Source organism: Dermacentor andersoni, chromosome 2 (genome assembly GCF_023375885.2).
Source record: "Dermacentor andersoni chromosome 2, qqDerAnde1_hic_scaffold, whole genome shotgun sequence".
Taxonomy (NCBI): Eukaryota; Metazoa; Arthropoda; class Arachnida; order Ixodida; family Ixodidae; genus Dermacentor; species Dermacentor andersoni.
The window spans coordinates 241,719,998-241,736,820 of record NC_092815.1 but is presented as its reverse complement, the minus strand read 5'-3'; the positions used below and the strand labels follow the sequence as shown (position 1 = coordinate 241,736,820).

The 16,823-nt window shown below is 44.2% G+C and overlaps 1 protein-coding gene across 3 annotated transcripts in view; it reads left to right on the top strand.

The window, feature by feature from the left end:
• Nucleotides 1-16,823, top strand: part of LOC126539883 (protein-lysine N-trimethyltransferase SMYD5-like) — an 80,506-nt gene that overhangs the window by 26,246 nt on the left and 37,437 nt on the right. For all 3 annotated transcript variants that reach the window (XM_055075679.2, XM_050186696.3, XM_055075678.2), the window contains exons 4-6: nucleotides 696-939; nucleotides 2,786-2,856; nucleotides 9,866-9,972. In XM_055075679.2, coding sequence (XP_054931654.1) covers nucleotides 696-939; nucleotides 2,786-2,856; nucleotides 9,866-9,972 — 422 coding nt within the window. The remainder of the gene's footprint in view (nucleotides 1-695; nucleotides 940-2,785; nucleotides 2,857-9,865; nucleotides 9,973-16,823) is intronic.

Genomic DNA, 16,823 nt, shown 5'->3' with positions numbered 1-16,823 from the left:
GCCGGTACCGGAATAAGAAACACTGCACGCCTGAGTTTTCATGCGAGACGGGCGGGCGAGTATTGCAGTGGAGCGGCCGCGGCGGATGGCTACTGCTCTCGATAGCGGGTGCCTCGTGCATTTTCTTGTTTACATGGCATCTAGCGGCCAGAAAGCGTTTCATACAATTGCACTTTGCCGATGTATTAAACATTAGTGCAGAAAGACCATGTTTTCCGGGAACATATGAATCGGTAAAAAATAAGTGTAACTCAATTGGGTCTTTGTCTTGTTTTGTTCTCAATCGCCAATGTTGGTGCCATGCAATGGTACGTAATGGGATCATACCAACGAGGTTCTACTGTATTAAGCTTGTATAGCCACTTTTAATTTGTGGATGTATTCATGATTAATGCTTCTTGAATGTCTACACTGTCAGATTGCTATTTGCAAAGTGTCATGTTAGATAGATGAACTGACACTATCACCATCAGGTTATCTATGTTTTTAATACTCAATTTGGCATGCACATTTGACATGAAACATTTGACTTCATTTCCTACAGCTTGGAATACTCACTGTGCATGATTAGAAAAGTATAAAAGCAGATGCAGAAAAGATGGAGTCCCCTATCGTGCACTTGCTGAATACCGGGCACTTGCACTATTAATTTTACCCAGGTTTATTGTAAACCAGTCGTGCTGCATTTCTCCTAGGACCATGCACTACCCTCCAGAGACCACCACCATTGAGCTGGCAGTCAGGATCATGGCTGCCTTTGTCCAGTCTGAAGACAAGGTTAAAGCACTGGCTGTGCTCGAACGCTTTGCCTTGGGTGGCACCACTGAAGAGCAAGGCAGCATCCTGTCCAGACTGTTGGGTGAGAAGTGGGTAGAGAGGCTCAGGACGTTGCGTGAGCTGACAGCTGCCATCTTTCGTGGCCACCCCTGCGTCACCTCGGTAAGGGAACATCACCTCAAGTGTCACTGTGGAAGCTGGGGAGCAGCTGTGGGCTCCCCTTGATGCAAGAGTGAGGTCACTAAAGTTGCGAGGGGGCTTGTTTGGATGAGGTTCATCTTGAGAGGCACAATGATCTGGAGTACAACGGGCTGTGAGGGCACCGTAGTGGAGGCTTCCAGAATAGTTTTGGCCACCTGGGGTTCTTCCACACGCTCCTAATGCTTCAGGCATGAGCGTTCCTGCATTCCACCCTCATCATTTACCAAGGCTGCCGGGAATTGAACACGCAAGCTCGTGCTCGTCAGCCAATTGCCATTAGTCATTCAGCCACCACGGCAGGCAATAAAATTGAGGTTGCTGCTAGGTATATGCAGGAAGAGACAGAACAAGCAAGAGCAACGTGGTAACAGTCATAAGTGTTTGTTAGAGTACCAAGCATTTCTACAACAATGATAATAAAGAGTCATAGAACAGGGGTCTCGTTGTTGAGGGATTGGGAGTAACTATATAACCTCTGCACATGTGCAAGATACAAACTGTGCTTACACTTTGCATAGGGCCCACTATTTTGTAGATGTCACAGGCTGCCCCAAGCTTGCCTTAAAAGCTTGAATTCAACAAACGTGGTGGCTCTCGGCTATCATGAAATCTAACCAGATCCAGTTGACTCTGTTGTCGAACCTGCTTGCCAATTTAATGGATATGTTATTTTGTAAAAAGAGGTCATTATATCAGTACAATCAAGCCCACTTACAGAAGTCCCATTTAAATGAAACTTTTATCTAATGTAAACAGTTTTATCAACACACAAAAAGTTTCTCAAACCATCTGGCAGAAAACCGTCCACTTGTAGCGACCTGGTCCCACGGTCAGTTCTGTTACAATGAATGGAATAAGCCATGGCGCAGCCAAGTCTTCATGAGTCAGGGGAAAGCAGGCAGCTGCATGACAAGATGCAGCCAATCGGTGCAGTGCTTCAATTTTATCTTAAACTGTATAATTTTTTTCCTTTCTGGCTCAGCTGACAAAACCTGAAGTTCATTGACAGAATTTGAATACATAGATAAAATAATTGGCATAGGCACACTTCATGTTTCGGAGTTCGCATGAAGTTGGACGCAAAAGTTTGCAAAGAGTGAAATCGCAAACGTTGCCTGTGCATAGAAAATGTGGCCACAAACGTATGTCAGCACAAAGAGTTCCCTGGCCGAGGCCACTTCAACCTTGTTCCTGTTCATGATAATAATTACAAGTGCTGAACTTCTTTTGCATTCCTTCCACCTCTTATTTCCTTTTCAACATTTGTGAACGTTCATGTGTGTCTTTGTGTGCATGATGCCCCGCGTGTTTAGGGAGCACATGCTTAATGCAATTTATACCCGAGTCATTGAAACGTAAATGAGTGTTGGCCTTTCTTGCTTCCTTCACTGGCCCACACTGCCCAATGTTTGCACATGACAGCCTTGCATCTTGATTATGTAGTCAGCAGCTAAGGCATAAAAATTCGATGTGCAAGTTATTTTGTTTGTATACACCTTTAAGTTGACCAATGGAATCACACTGTATTTGTGAATCGGAACAGCTAATGAAATATTTCATTGCAGTACGGGAAAAAGATGAGGAATGTGGGAGATGGAAATTCAAGACAGTGAGCAATATGAGCTTTTGCTCCTGCTCCTGCTCTCACCTTGTTCTCGTGTTGCTCACCATCGTAGTAGTACGTAGTTGCTTGCTTTCTGTACTGTGCGATGGAAGCTTTATGATTAGTTGTGTGCAAGAATTATTAGCCATAACTTGGACCTCACATTGGCTTGCCTGGTTCTGTTTTCCTATTCACATTTCTCAGTGGCTAACAGATGAAGGGTTCCGATCTCTGATGGCGTTTGTGGCAAAGAGTGGCCAGATCATTGGCACCAGGTGGGTATACCCTCTTCGAAAATGTTGATGGCACTTGGCTAGACTGCAGTGGTGCTACAGGTTACCGCTATCAGCAGCCAAATTAAGCTCCTTAACCTAGAAGTCAAAGCCCAATTTCTTCTTGCACAGTGCAAAAAAAGACAAAGGCATTTGAAGAATTATTACAGTGAAACCTCGTTACTACGAACACCACATTAACAAGCTTTTCAGAAATCCTCTGCTAACTTCTTATAGTTTCAAGATGAAATGTTTCAGTACTACGAACTTCGGAATACCGAACTTTTCAGAATAACGATTGTTATTCAGTTTCCCTGCGGCATTAACAACGCCTCAGGATCACGAACTAATATTCCAAAATTTAGAGATTCTTAGGTTGCCATGTATCCTTCACGACAGCCGAAACAGTAGGCTAGCAGACGACAAGGCGCAGAGAGTGGACGTCACGGTGTATGGGTTCGAAAAACATGAGACAGCGTCCGAAGAAAAAAAAAAAGAAAAGGAGGCCGAGCAGGGGCAACGGCGCATCAGGTTTTGCGAGCGCATTCTCCGCCCAAGAAAGTGTCACCTAGCAACGGAGGCACGTCTCTTCCTTCATTCACCCTTCTTTCTGCTCATGTCTCTTTCTTTCGCACTTCTTTCTGCGGCCATACTAGCTATGCGCACGGTGAAATGTAACCTCCGTATTCACATGGATGCCACACGGTTGCACTTTGCACTTTCCAGACGGTATTGTTTATGCGCACTTGCACTTTGACATAGTTCAGGGCACCTGAACTAGTTCAGGGCACCCGCCTCGAGCGAGGCAGTTGCGGTGTCCACAGCAAAAAATGTGAAAAATAAACAAAAAGCAAAAACATTGCGCTTTGGAGGTGAGATGGAGCTTCCTTTTGTCGGTAGTTCCCTCGGCATCAGCCTCTGCTTTGCACAAGTCACTTACAATACGGTGCTTCGGTGGTGCATGGTCGTGGAATCTATGGAAAATGGCAGCAGCGCATGTCGAGAGCCAAGAGAGAAGTTTTCGTGGATAGCTCACATGGTGACAACTTATGAACTGATGGGTTCAGGGGTGGAATTGTTAATTGTGGGGGTTTCACCATAACTATCTTTCAGAATAACGAACAATTTACCATGGTCTGCTAAAGTTTGTTATACTGAGATTTCAGTGTAACTGGAATGCTTATGTATTTGTTTCAAATTTTGTGGACAGTTATTGGGCAGGAGTTTTGGGGCATCGCTAAGCATATATGACTTATGGCATTAATGGCATTAATGCCAAGCTTCATTTTTGCAGTGGTAGCATGTGCCCTGAAACGAATAATTAGCAAGTTTGCTACTGAAGTTTTGTGAAATAGTTTACTGGACATTCCCATTTTACATGCAATGAACATGTGGCCCTTTTACAAAACCACATGCCAACATACAATCTGATGCCATTTTCCTAGATTACATAAGCGTTCGATAATGTGCCATTACTATTACTTTACTATTACTATTAAAACTAACCCAATAAACTTGGATGGCAACTTTCTGGTTTGGATTGAGAAATTCTTGTTCAATTGATCTCGATACATTCTTGTTAATAAACTCGCCTGTGTTCTTGTGCCTGTACCATCTGATGTACACCAAGGTTCTGTTCTTGGTCTTCTCCTATTCCTGATACAGTAGACTTCCATTAAGTCAACTCCAGTTAATTTGACTCTAGTTAATTTGATTTTTCATTTAATTCGATTCCGACCGAAAGTCTCGGCCAGCACCCATGCACTTCTGTGTAACCAAAACTTGCATTATTTCAACAATAAAATCGGCCTTCACTGGATAATTCCAACTTGACCAGTCAGCATGCATGTGTCTGACCCCTATGGTAATTTAAATAGGAACCCCATTATTTATTAATTTATTCAAATAACTTACACGCTCCTTTACATGGGAGCATTGCGTGAGTGTGACCATATACATGTGAATTGCAAAAGCATAAGAGCCAATACATCGATTGAAGAAAAATGTTATACATTTGTTAGCAACAAACACCAGACATTATACTCTTGAAATCAAGGAAAGTAGTTACACAAATTTTTGGTTTTTAGAAATGTGGCTATATAAAAACAGAGCACAACTTGTCTCAGAACTAAACATAAGCATAGTTTCATACATGTAATACATCATTAGAAAACATTTTGTTTTGGTAACAGGACATAAAAAAAAGATATTAGGTAAGTATAGCAGTTATCCTGCCTCTAAATGTGTGAGTATTTCTGGTGTTTGTGACGTCATCAATGTCAGTTTCTGTCTTGGTGGAGCTTAGAGGACATTGAATGCATTAAAAACACACCTCATCTATCCAAAAAGCTTATCTTCAGCCTTGCCTGCATATTAAGCAAGTACCATAATTCACAATGTCTGATTACGGTGTTTACCCTATTATAATGTGCATCTTCTCTCTCTCTCTTTCTTCCCCCTCCCTCTTTTTTTTGTTTGAGAAATTTGGACCAAGAAATGCCTGTGTGGTGCATTCGGATATAAAACCAAAACCACCTTCGGGTCATTCCATGAGAGATCATGCATGCATGTCCACGTGATATTTTTTTCTGTGTGTTTTTTTTATATGTCATGTAGAAATATTCAAACTGCACGGAACTGACAATTTTATTCCCGAAAGGCATTCCCAGCAAGGCAAAAATAATATTTGAAGGTGGCAGCGTGAGCGCCCTCCTATTGCTTACGACAATATTTTCCGATTTCACGGCTGAATTAAATGCAAACTAAAAACATTGCGTTGAAAAACTTTTCTGCTCATTCTATACGCTTCACAGTAAATTGGTTCCATGTGTTTTTTTATGCTGTCCACAAACGAAAGAAATGTAAACAAATTCCAAACATGGCCCAAATCAGAAAAAAATTTGTAACTTTGATGCTTCTTGGTATATATTCTATTTCACACAGAAACTTGAAAATTCTCATTTTCAAGAAATAAAACAGAAAAAAGCTCCGGTTCCAATTTTCTGAAAAATTTTGGATGGAAGTCTGCTTATGTCAGGCAAAATTTGGATGCGATAATATGTTTGCTTGTCTGCTTTATTCACGAAATGTAACAGGCCAAGGCCTATGTTGAGCGTGCTGGCTTTAGTGCCACGATGGCTCGTTCCGTTTTGTTAACACTCTCTTTTAAAGAAAAAGAAAAGACAATGGTTGCCACAAATGAAGGAAGGTTCACCTAGGTTCTTTAGTGCGACAAGAACAGAGAACATGCTTTCTGCTTTGTCTTCTGGGACGCAAGAGACAATAAACTCAACACTACTTGTGGTGCTCGAACAAATTTATTGCGTGTCCTTTGCAGTTATATTTAAAAGGGTTCAGTCACCGTCAGCTGACTAGCAGCAATTCTAGCAATGGACAGTGTATGACCACTGGACTAATCGCAGGCACACATGCCATGACTGAATTCCCGGCACAAGTGGCACTTACTTCTGCTGACGATGCTCCTCAATGGCTGCAGGATGCGCATTAAGCAGGGCCACATTCTTGAGGTTTCTGCTAAGTTGGAAGACCACCTCATGTGCTGACTAAATGGAGGCGGCACTTTGAGACCTTAGGTTGTGCAGGGAAGCTTGGTGCTTAAGGAGTCCACCTACACCGTCATAGGCGTTCTTCCCATGCGCAGTACCGGAAGATATCCACCTCGCTGACGTATACTTGGAGTGGCACAACTCATACAGTTAGTACCTATTTTTGAAATGGCTTGCTACTGGTGTACGCCACTGGTGTATTTTATGTGACAGTAGATGGGTGCTTTTTCATCTGACACTTCGTGCACTCTACCTAGGGCACAGCCAGCGTGCGCTGCATTGTGATGCGTGTCATCGCTTATGAGAGCAAGCCAGTGTGTCACTTTCCTTGTCTTGGTGCCACTGGTGAAAATGGAAATTTGTTTCTTGTGTCAATGGTACGATTGTGTTTCATTTGAGTGAAAGACAGTCCAGTTCTCAGCAGAATCAAAATGCAGAACAATGCTTCCACGTCGCTCGGACTTTTTTGCTTCATCAATAGCTGCGGCTGGAGTGTGGCATGTTTATTCGTGAGAAATCCATTTGGTCATGCATTTGCCGAGCTCTTTCACAAAAAGGGTTGGAGACGACGACTTCTTGATCAAGTCACCACTTTCCCAAACAGAAAATGTGACTTCATCCTCGTCGACCATTGCCGGACTGGCCAGAGTGAGGCTTTCACTTCATTGACAGCGCTTGCATTCACCTAACGTACAATCTGTGGTTGGGGAACTGCAGAGGCACAATGCTTTCGTGCCTTCGAATGAGATTTCCATGCCTGTTACATTCTCAAGCGCGGAGACATAAAGATTGGCATTAGCGCAATGAATGTAAACAAAAGCATCTTGTTGTGGTGCGAGCAGCACCCATTTTGGATGCAGGTTGTAAAACTTTGACAGGGTGATGGCACTTTCGAGGAGAGCTGCTTTGAACATCTGGAACGTCCCGCAGGTAGAATGTGTCACACTTTGAAGTATACTCTCTCTGGTCGTGCGAGATGATTGACACAGCATCCATCTTGTTCGGGCTCTGCCAAGAGCACGCAAGTTCATCCTTGGTGAAATAGTCGAGTGCACCTTGTACATTTGATGACCTTAACCTTGACTTCATGTACGGATCAAAATCTGACCACATTCCATGCTTCCCGCGCCAATTTTGGGCCTTTCTGAGCATGTACATTCTGACAGCTGGGATTGCCCCTTTAATGCGTTTGTTTTCAACTTCTTGTGGCACGGTGGTTAAGAGACGGAGGCGCTCTCAATAAGACTTTGAAGCCCGTTGCACTTGCTTCAAGCTGTTTAACCAGCCAGCGCATGCACGACATTCTGTCACAGGTGGTTCAGGTGTACTGACACTTCCGTATGCAGCGCTTAAAGTTGAGCATATCGTCGTCACCACGACACTTTCAATCTCGACCTGTTTTCTCTTTCCGTAAGATCATCTGTTGCGTTTGTGAATGGAAGATGGCGGCTTCAATGGTGAAACATCATAAGAAAGGTGGATGTACTTGTTCAAGCCGTCAATCGCTTTTTCTTCCTGAAGGAATGCCTCGTCTGCTTCATCGCGGGTGTCATTAGATGAAGACAGGATTTCCTTGAGGCACGTAGAGCAGTGCTGCCAGATCTCGTCGGTGTCGGGAATATCCTCAGCCTCTGGCAATAGCTTCTGTAGGGAGGCAATATCCAAAACATTTTTGTAACGAAAACACACCCCCGCGCAGTCCAATTGCCATGCTGTTTATGGTGTATGCTGTTTATGGTGTACACTCTTGCCTTGAAAGCCAGTCACCTTCTTCGCGGCTTCTGAAATATGTGTGCGGGCTTGTGCTTATTCGAAGACTGTATTGTCATCGCAGTTCGACTGGAGCGGGGCGTGTGCTGCTGTGCACCCACTTTGGTCGTGCTTCCGTGCTTTAGTACTTTGCGTGCACTCTCTCTTTACCATGATCGGGTTAGGAGTGTTGTAACAGTGTGGCGATTAGAAAAACGTTTGTTATAATCTGGAAGCAATTTCTATAGGCATAATCAGACAATTGTAGATGCACTGAAATGTGGTCGTTATAAGCGATGGATCGCTACATCTGGGATCATTATAAGTGGGCTCAACTGTATTCGGCCACTATTTACATCGTGGCTCTTACAATTAATGCATGGCCCTCAGTCCTCAACGGCTGCGGAGCGCCTGACCAAGGAAGCGGTCAGACCTGCGACATGGCAGAGGGTGCTAAGAATCTCTGGATCCCAACAGGCCGCCACTGGAAACTGAACCTGATAGCGTTTAACATGCGAACTCTCTCGAGTGATGCTAGTTTAGCAGGGTTCTTTGAGGAATTATCAGGCATTGTCTGGGATAATTATTGGCCTTAGTGAGGTTAGAAGACCTGGTGAGGCTTATAGTACAGTGCTGACGGCCACGTCCTCCGCTACAGAGGTCGTCCAGATACGAGAGAATACAGGGTCAGATTTTTAATTCTTAAGGGCACAGCAAGCAACATTGATAAATTCTACAACTATAATGGGAGCGTAGCAGTCGTCATAATAAAGCTAAATGGAAGATACAGATTAAAGGCAGTACAAGCCTCCATGGTGATGGTGATGATGGTCACCATGATGGTCATAGTGATGAAGAAATAGAAAAGTTTTTTTTAACATGTTCAATTAGCAATGAGAAAGGCGAAAACTTAGTACACTGTAGTCTTGGATGACCAGTGTAAAAGTGGGTGGAAAAGCAGGCTGGGGAACAAGCAATTGGCAACTACGGCATCGATTCTAGGAACACTAGAGGAGTGATGATGGTAGAATTTGTGGAAAGGAATAGGCTGCGAATAACAAATGCCTTTTTCAGGAAGTGCAGTAATGCGAAGGGGACCTGCAAAAACCCTAATGGAGAAACAAAAGAATGAAGTAGATTTCATACTCACTGCCGATCCCAGCATAGTGCAGGATGTAGAAGTTTTAGGTAGGGTAAAGAGCAGTGACCATAGGTTAGTCTAGGATTTCTCTCAGTTTGAAGGAAGAAACATTTTTGTAATCCTTAATCTAACTTAAGTTAGAGGGGTGTTGAAAGACATGACTCGAGAAAAAGTGGCAGGAGAAGATGGAATAACAGTCAATTTACTCAAAAATAAAGGAGATATGCTTGAAAGCTTGCGGGCCTTTATACGCAATGCCTCACCACTTCAAGTGTTCCAGAGTACTGGAAGAAGGCCAACATTATACTAATCCGCGAAAAGGGAGACGTTAAAGAACTTGCCGAAACTAACAGAGCAGTTTGAGTTATCCGTCAATTCGAATGAAGAGATTTCGAATTATCAGAATTTCACTGTAAATGTATATTGAATATCTTTCTTTTCTGGTTCAGAGCCCACTTTACGATTCTCCAGAAAATGCTGCTAAGTAATTGCCAATTAGCACATCACTATGAATCTACAGCGTGCATTAAAACTGTCCATTGTTTGCTCTTTGCAGTGCGCTGAGTGTCTGGGTGAACAACTGCAATAACCTTGACCTCCCTGATGCGGAACGGGTTTCCTTGGATGCATTCATTGACCAGGTGTATGAGGATATTGAGAAAGGTAAGGAAGTGGCTATCATCACTTGCAACACACAGTGGAAAAACACTGCTTTTCTAATGACTTGAGAGACAGAGGGAGTCGGTCTACAATCATGGGGTAGAATATTATGGGTATATAAGCATGAAGGTGTTGGGGTGCACAGAATAGAGCATTTGCATAATGCTGTCAGAAAATCCACGAGGGTTTTGTCATTGGCATGATGCCATTTTCACTAAGCTTTTTGGTAAGAAAAACGTGAAGAACTGGAAGTTGGTTAGGCTTTTTAAAAGAGCAATGAATGTTATGAAAATATCTGCAGTTTGTTAAAAAATTCATCCAAAAATATCTGAGAAAAGTAACACTAAACAAAAACAAGAGCCCTCAAACTGCACAGCTCATTATGAAATTCATTTTGACAAAATTTACCCTTGAAGACAGTTTTCTGTAACTGCTGCCACTTTGCAAAACCACAGCTGTCATTTACTTTTTCTACGGAGGTTATGAAGCACAGTCCATGCCCATTACCATGGATCTGCATACAGCATATACAGTCAACGACTGAATTTTCGGACTCCCAAATTTTCGGACATGCCTGATATTTCGGACGTCTTTGCGGCACCGCCACGAGCCCCATAGAATGAATGTATAAGGACATCTGAAGTTTCGGATGCTCAAACCCCCCGCCGTCCAATTTTCCTGACTTTTTGACGGACGGAAGGTCTTTTGGCTCCTCGCGCAGCGCCCTTGAGAAGGAAATCCACTTGCAGCCGAAGCATATCACCGCTTTGAACCACAACTAGCCGAATCTAGTCGTCACACACCGATTTGGTCTGGCCACGTTGGCTATGTTCATCGCTGCACTTCCGCCTCCGGCGAAGTTCTCGGAGCGGCGCCATTTTGTTTGTTTGTTTGCGCAGGCCACGTTGTGGCTAGCGTGGTGTGTGGTTGTCTGTTGTGTCAAGTGTGCTCTGCGACGCTAGGCCTAGGTGCTTCGACGCTCGTCAGCGAACTCCACTGTTCGCAACTTGAGGATTTCGCGTGCCTTCAATGGCGCCCACTCCGTCTTCGTCGTCTTCGCCGATGGCATCGAAGCGCGGAAAGCAGTACCGTCGGACGACGTGATCAACGACCTCCGCTCTGCTGGGGTTTCCATACTCACGGAAATAACTTTTGAACAGTTTGTTGACGCTGACAACGAGCTCGATTTCCGTGCAGAACTGACTGACGAGGAAATAGTCCGTCGGGTTGTGGGAGATTCAGAAGACTCCGATGTTGAAAATGAGGAGCCAATGCCTGCGCCACCTACAAGCGCCGAGTTGACGCGAGCACTGTTGACTCTTTCATCGGTGTACAGTGCTGACATGACCCTTGCTCAGATCGAGGCGAATAAGATCGCATGCAACTGGAACGCCGTCAAAACAACAATCAGCAAGTTCTTCAAGCCACTGCAGCAATAACATCGGCTGCCCGACGATGCACATGTACATAATAAACCGGCAGTCGGCTGCATACAGAGTTTTTGAACGCCTCTTTTTATAGCCACTTCACTGATCCTGTGGCAGGGTTTCGGAAGCCTGTTACTTCGCCCTTTACCTGTAGATCTGAGAAAAAAATAAAAAGGGTGCGTTTTCTTGCATGCATTCATTTTTTCGGACTGCCTGAATTTTTGGCCGTTTTTACGTTCCCTAGAGGGTCCGAAAAATCGGTCGTTGACTGTAGTGGACTCCAGATAAATGGAACTCACTTCAACGGGAATGTCAGATAAACAAAACAATGGTATCAACTTTGGTTGGTTGCCCATAGGGGCAGTGGTAACAAACTTCATTTACCGTCTTTACTCGATTCTAATGTGCCCTCGATTGTAATGCGGGTCTGTTTCCCATGAGAAAATATAAGAAAACAGAAAAGAAAAACAATGCCCTCAATGGTAACGCGAACCTGTTTGCCGAGGCCTGAAAAAAAAAGAAAAGTCTTTTACAGTACAGTAATTGTGGCATCATAATGAACTTGGCGTGTCTTCGCAGGCACTTCCATGCTGATAGAGCAAATGCGGAAAACACGAAGGCAGTTGGTGGACTAACCTAAGCTTGGAGGAAGGAAAAGCTTATGAGGGAGCATCACGCAACGTGATTGAAACCAAACCTGTTTGCCCAACACGTGATCATCACGTCAGAGTGCATGGTTTGTTTTAGCGCTCCTGCTCTGCAGGCACAACCACGGCAGGGCAGCCGAACAAGTGCACAGCGAATAAAAACTACTGGAAACCAAACATCTTTGCAAATCTCGATTCTTGCTTCGTGATCTCAATGCAAAGGTCACATGTTGGGCCAACACTGAGCAAAGGGACTGGCGTCGTGGACCGTTCACTTGCCAAGGTTGGCTGAGTGACTTGATGCTCTCTCCTAACTTTTAACAGCGGAGCTGTTCTAAGTCGAGCCTTTGCTGTCTGGTGTCACGCACGGGGCTAGTTTCCGGAGCTCACCACCAGAGGGCGCGCCGAGAGTGGGAGCAGACCAGTCAGAGGGCGCGCCCGGCGGAAGGGAGGAGAGGAATATAGGAGCAAGTTTTTAGCTGGCGTGCCCCCTTTCACCCCATGCATTCCGCTCGGCGCGAGTGGCAGCGGGAGCTCACATGAGAGCGGCAGCGCCAATGTCGCACAAATCCCGAGCTTTGAGAGCGGGAAGCGCGAGCAAAGCGCCAGCGGAGGGAAGCCGCTACCGCAGAGGATCGAGAGCAGGAAGCACAAGCCAAGTGCCAACCCCCACTTTCAAGAGAAGGCAACCCAAGCTAAGGGCCAGCAGATAACCCCCATCTTCGAGAGTGGGAGGCCAAGAAGAGACATCGACGCAGAGCAATTCTTTCGACAGAGGGTGCCGATGGACGGTTCAAGAGAGAATTCCTTGACCATGACCCCAGCTGCAAGGTGTGTGATAGACTGTGGTTTGACCACAAACTCACACACCTGAAGAGTGTGCGTAGGCCAGAACCAAAGCTCGAATCTTGGAAAACGATGACAACCAGACAAAAGACTTTCATCAAAATCCCGCTAAACACGAGTTCAAACTTGAGAAAATGACCACCAGCTTTGCTGTTTTGACAGCTTTCACTGCATGGAACTGGCTTTACTTTTTCCTTCCTCCATGAACCTAAGCACACATACTGCATCGCATGGAAGCTACGGCTGGAATGTACTAGATACTACAGCAGCTAGGCTCAAAGTGCATACGAGGGCGACTATTTCGAAATGGCAATGACGATATAGTAACGCATATTTAGGGTTGCGCTCGCTTCTAACACGCACGCAGTTTTTGGGCTTGCTTCATTGGAAAAAAAGTGCCTGTTAGGTTCGAGTAAATAGGGTAAACGGAACCCATCTTTTTGTAAACTACGGTTAAACGTAACTTTAACAGAAACTACCACTTACCTCATTGGCGTATAGAACAGGAAATGTTCAACAAAATTGTCAAATGGTGATGCTTATGAATACTGAAAAAAATTCACTCTATCAGGCAATTACAGGAAAGTAAATGTAAAGATATCGAGTTGCAGTGGTGCTTATGTCATGAGGAGTTGAATATCTTAATGAAGCCATGTTTCTTTCATGCATATATATCATGAGAACGTTAAGAAACTAGCGGAAGAAATTGTGGAAATTTGTTAGTTATGGATTATGTTAGTGTTCTTCCAAGATTCCGGTAGGCTCGAAGTCATGAGGCATTGCGTTTTTCTAGAACAATCTAGTTTTTCTAGAACAATCTGCCCACCATCCTTCAACAAATCTGCTGTTACCTGATCCTCCCCAGCTGCCTTCCCCCTTTGCATAGCTCCCAAGGCTTTCTTTACTTCTTCCGGCGTTACTTGTGGGATTTCAAATTCCTCTAGACTATTCTCTCTTCCATTATCGTCGTGGGTGCCACTGGTACTGTGTAAATCTCTATAGAAGTCCTCAGCCACTTGAACTATCTCATCTATATTAGTAATGATATTGCCGGCTTTGTCTCTGAAGGTTTATTTCAGTTCAAAAAAAATTGGTATGCAATTAATACGTTCACTGAATATACCACAGTTAGATGCCGCTTGGCTGTGCCTTCATATGCCTCATTGACACTTTGATAATTAGAATAGTACACCTCGAGTTATATAATTATTTACAATTACCTAATTAAATCTCAGTAACGAAAAAGTTATTGGCAGCTACTCCACTGTAGTATAAACAATATGCAGTAGGTTTTCTTCGAGTAACACCTTGCTCTTCTTTTTAATTTTGGTGCATGATAGTTAACGGGGACACCCTGTACATATTTATGACCTTTGCATGCAAGTGACGATGTTTCCATGCCTAATAAATGTTGTAAATTATTAGAAATATATTTTTTTTCACAAGTCGTTAGCGTTACTTACTGGAAAGAGAAGCAATGCCGAGACACACAACATTCACGAGCAGTTCACATGCCATTGGTAAAAGGCTCTGCCGAAGGGCTCACTGCAGTCTATAGTTTTTTTTTTTTTTTTCATGGTCAAAAAAAGCACGCAAAGCAATTTGAAGCGTGGTGAGTATACAGCAACGTATTCTTTCTCTAAGCATAGGCTATCCCAACCTTTAGAAATAATTTTCAATTGGCCAGCTCCATCTCTCAAAAATGTAATAAACTTTGCCCTGTGTGTATACTTAAGTATATAGTGTATTGTGTATTGCGTTTACTGTGGAAATTTAAAACAATGTTGCAGTGAGAAAATACGGATGAGGCAAAAACGCCGTGCAGGTCTGCACCAACAATGATGCAGTAAGCTATTAGCCCAGCAAAATTGTAAGTGAAAAGGTCAAGGAAAGTCCAAAGAAACCTCAAATGATGTGGGTGACAAAGCTCTGGTAATGGCACTTTAAATGTGTTTTCTTTTGGGGGGGGGGAGCTAAGCTCCCCCCCCCCCCCCCCGACACACTGGAGGGGGCTCGATCTCCAGAGCCTCCCCGTAGTCGGCGCCTATGGCACAGAGCACAGTACGTTGTTCTCGTAGCATGACCTCCAGGTCAAAGCAGACATCTTTCTGGGAAAGCACGTCAGCACACCTCAGCACCCTCACTTGAAGCACACCTGAGGAGCCCGAGAAGTCCACATAAATCCCCTCTGTCCTCCCTAAATCCTTAGGCCAGGGAAATCTGCTGTCACACCTTCGTCCAACTGGAGCGGCCAAAGTCACTGATAACTTCATCTTGAGAGGGCAAAGGTGTACACTGTCACTCTGGTGCCTTTGTTCACTGGACACAATTGAAGAAATACCCCAAGGGCAACGCAGTTCACTGGCCCAGAGAAAGGGGGGGTGGGGGGACACTCGCAGACAGGGATTGTCACACTTGACTCAATTGGCACATCTCAGTTCCTGGGATGGCCAAGCAGTTAGCTGGTGCGTCTGTCGAATGGCCTTAGCGGCTAGCAACGGGTGTAAGGCAGTGGCGTAGAACACCCTTTTTTCTGGATTTTCTTGGTCTTGGGGTTGGTGATGGAGTAGCATACATCAGCCCTCTAGTCACCAAACGTGTCTTGCCTTGATGTCACTGCTCATCTGTTCAAGGGGATACATTGTTAGCTTCACAAAGCTGATTCGTCGCAGTAAAGCAGGAGAGGCTTGAAGTTCGTTGCCCCGCTGGCCGATCGTTACAGTACCTAGTCACATATTCATAAACACAAATCAAATGTGGCAATCATGTCTTGTTTCTGGCTCCTGTAATCACTTTCTAGGCTTGCAGCACACTGAAGCATAGCTTTCGAGATGGGCATTTGTTACTCCGAGGAAACCATTGCTGCAGGGATGGTTGACTCTAGATTTTTGCAGCTTTAGAAATTGCGTTTGGTGCCTTTAGCACATGACAGCATGTCTTGCAAGATTGGCTACTGTTACTCCGAGCTAACATTATCAAATTTAGTAATGTTGCTCCAAGCAGCCTTTGTATAGCCTTTGAGATTCACTACTCTTGCTCCGATATGTATGCACGCTCTGCAACCTCATGGGTGCGACAAATGGTGCAGTAGTGTTTCCTGCATACCATGCACACACTCCACATGCAGAGCACACAACCGTGCTCTAGCCATGCAAACTTTGCATACAATAATGACTTTTGCCTTGGCTGACATTTTTCTAGTTTTTTGCTACATTTATCAGCCATAGAGGCTCCAAGTACAATCTTGAAATGACTGGAAACTTTGTTACATCAAAACTGTGCCACAAATGACTTTGTTAAATCGCAGTAAGAAAATTAATGGTTTTCAATAGAGCTAAGATCAGGAAACGGAAATAGTTCGTTACCTCACGGATTTCGTTAAATCGAGGTTTGTTATATCAAGATTCAGCTGTATAACAATATGTTATGACCGCATGTCAGATACGTCGACCAAATTTCACCTTCTGGATGGCATTTTCCATGCAGACTGAGCTTGACATCTGGGCTTCTAAAATCGCTTAAATGAAAGTTGCCAAGATGGGGTGAAAAGTTTTCATATGCAATTTTGTATCTGCTGCCATTACCTCACAGTACGTCCAACCTGCGCAATGATTGTGAAAGCCACAGAGAGCATCACAAATTGGCACAGTGTGCTACAATATGGTGCCAGTTGCTTCGCATGCACATTGCCCTTGATAGTGATCCATACACATCCAGAGAAGAGAGAAAAAAAAGGCAAAAAGTGAAAGCAAAGCAATGTGGGGGTGCCCACCCATTCTACAATCTCTCTCTCTCTCTCTCTCTCTCAGCGTGGAAATGCACCGCAGCAGCAGCAACGGAGCAGCAAACAGCCCAATTTGCAGAAGATGGCACTGAAAAAGCACAAAGCTGTGTCGATTGAGACAAAGCTGCAAATTTTGCAAGATTAATTGAA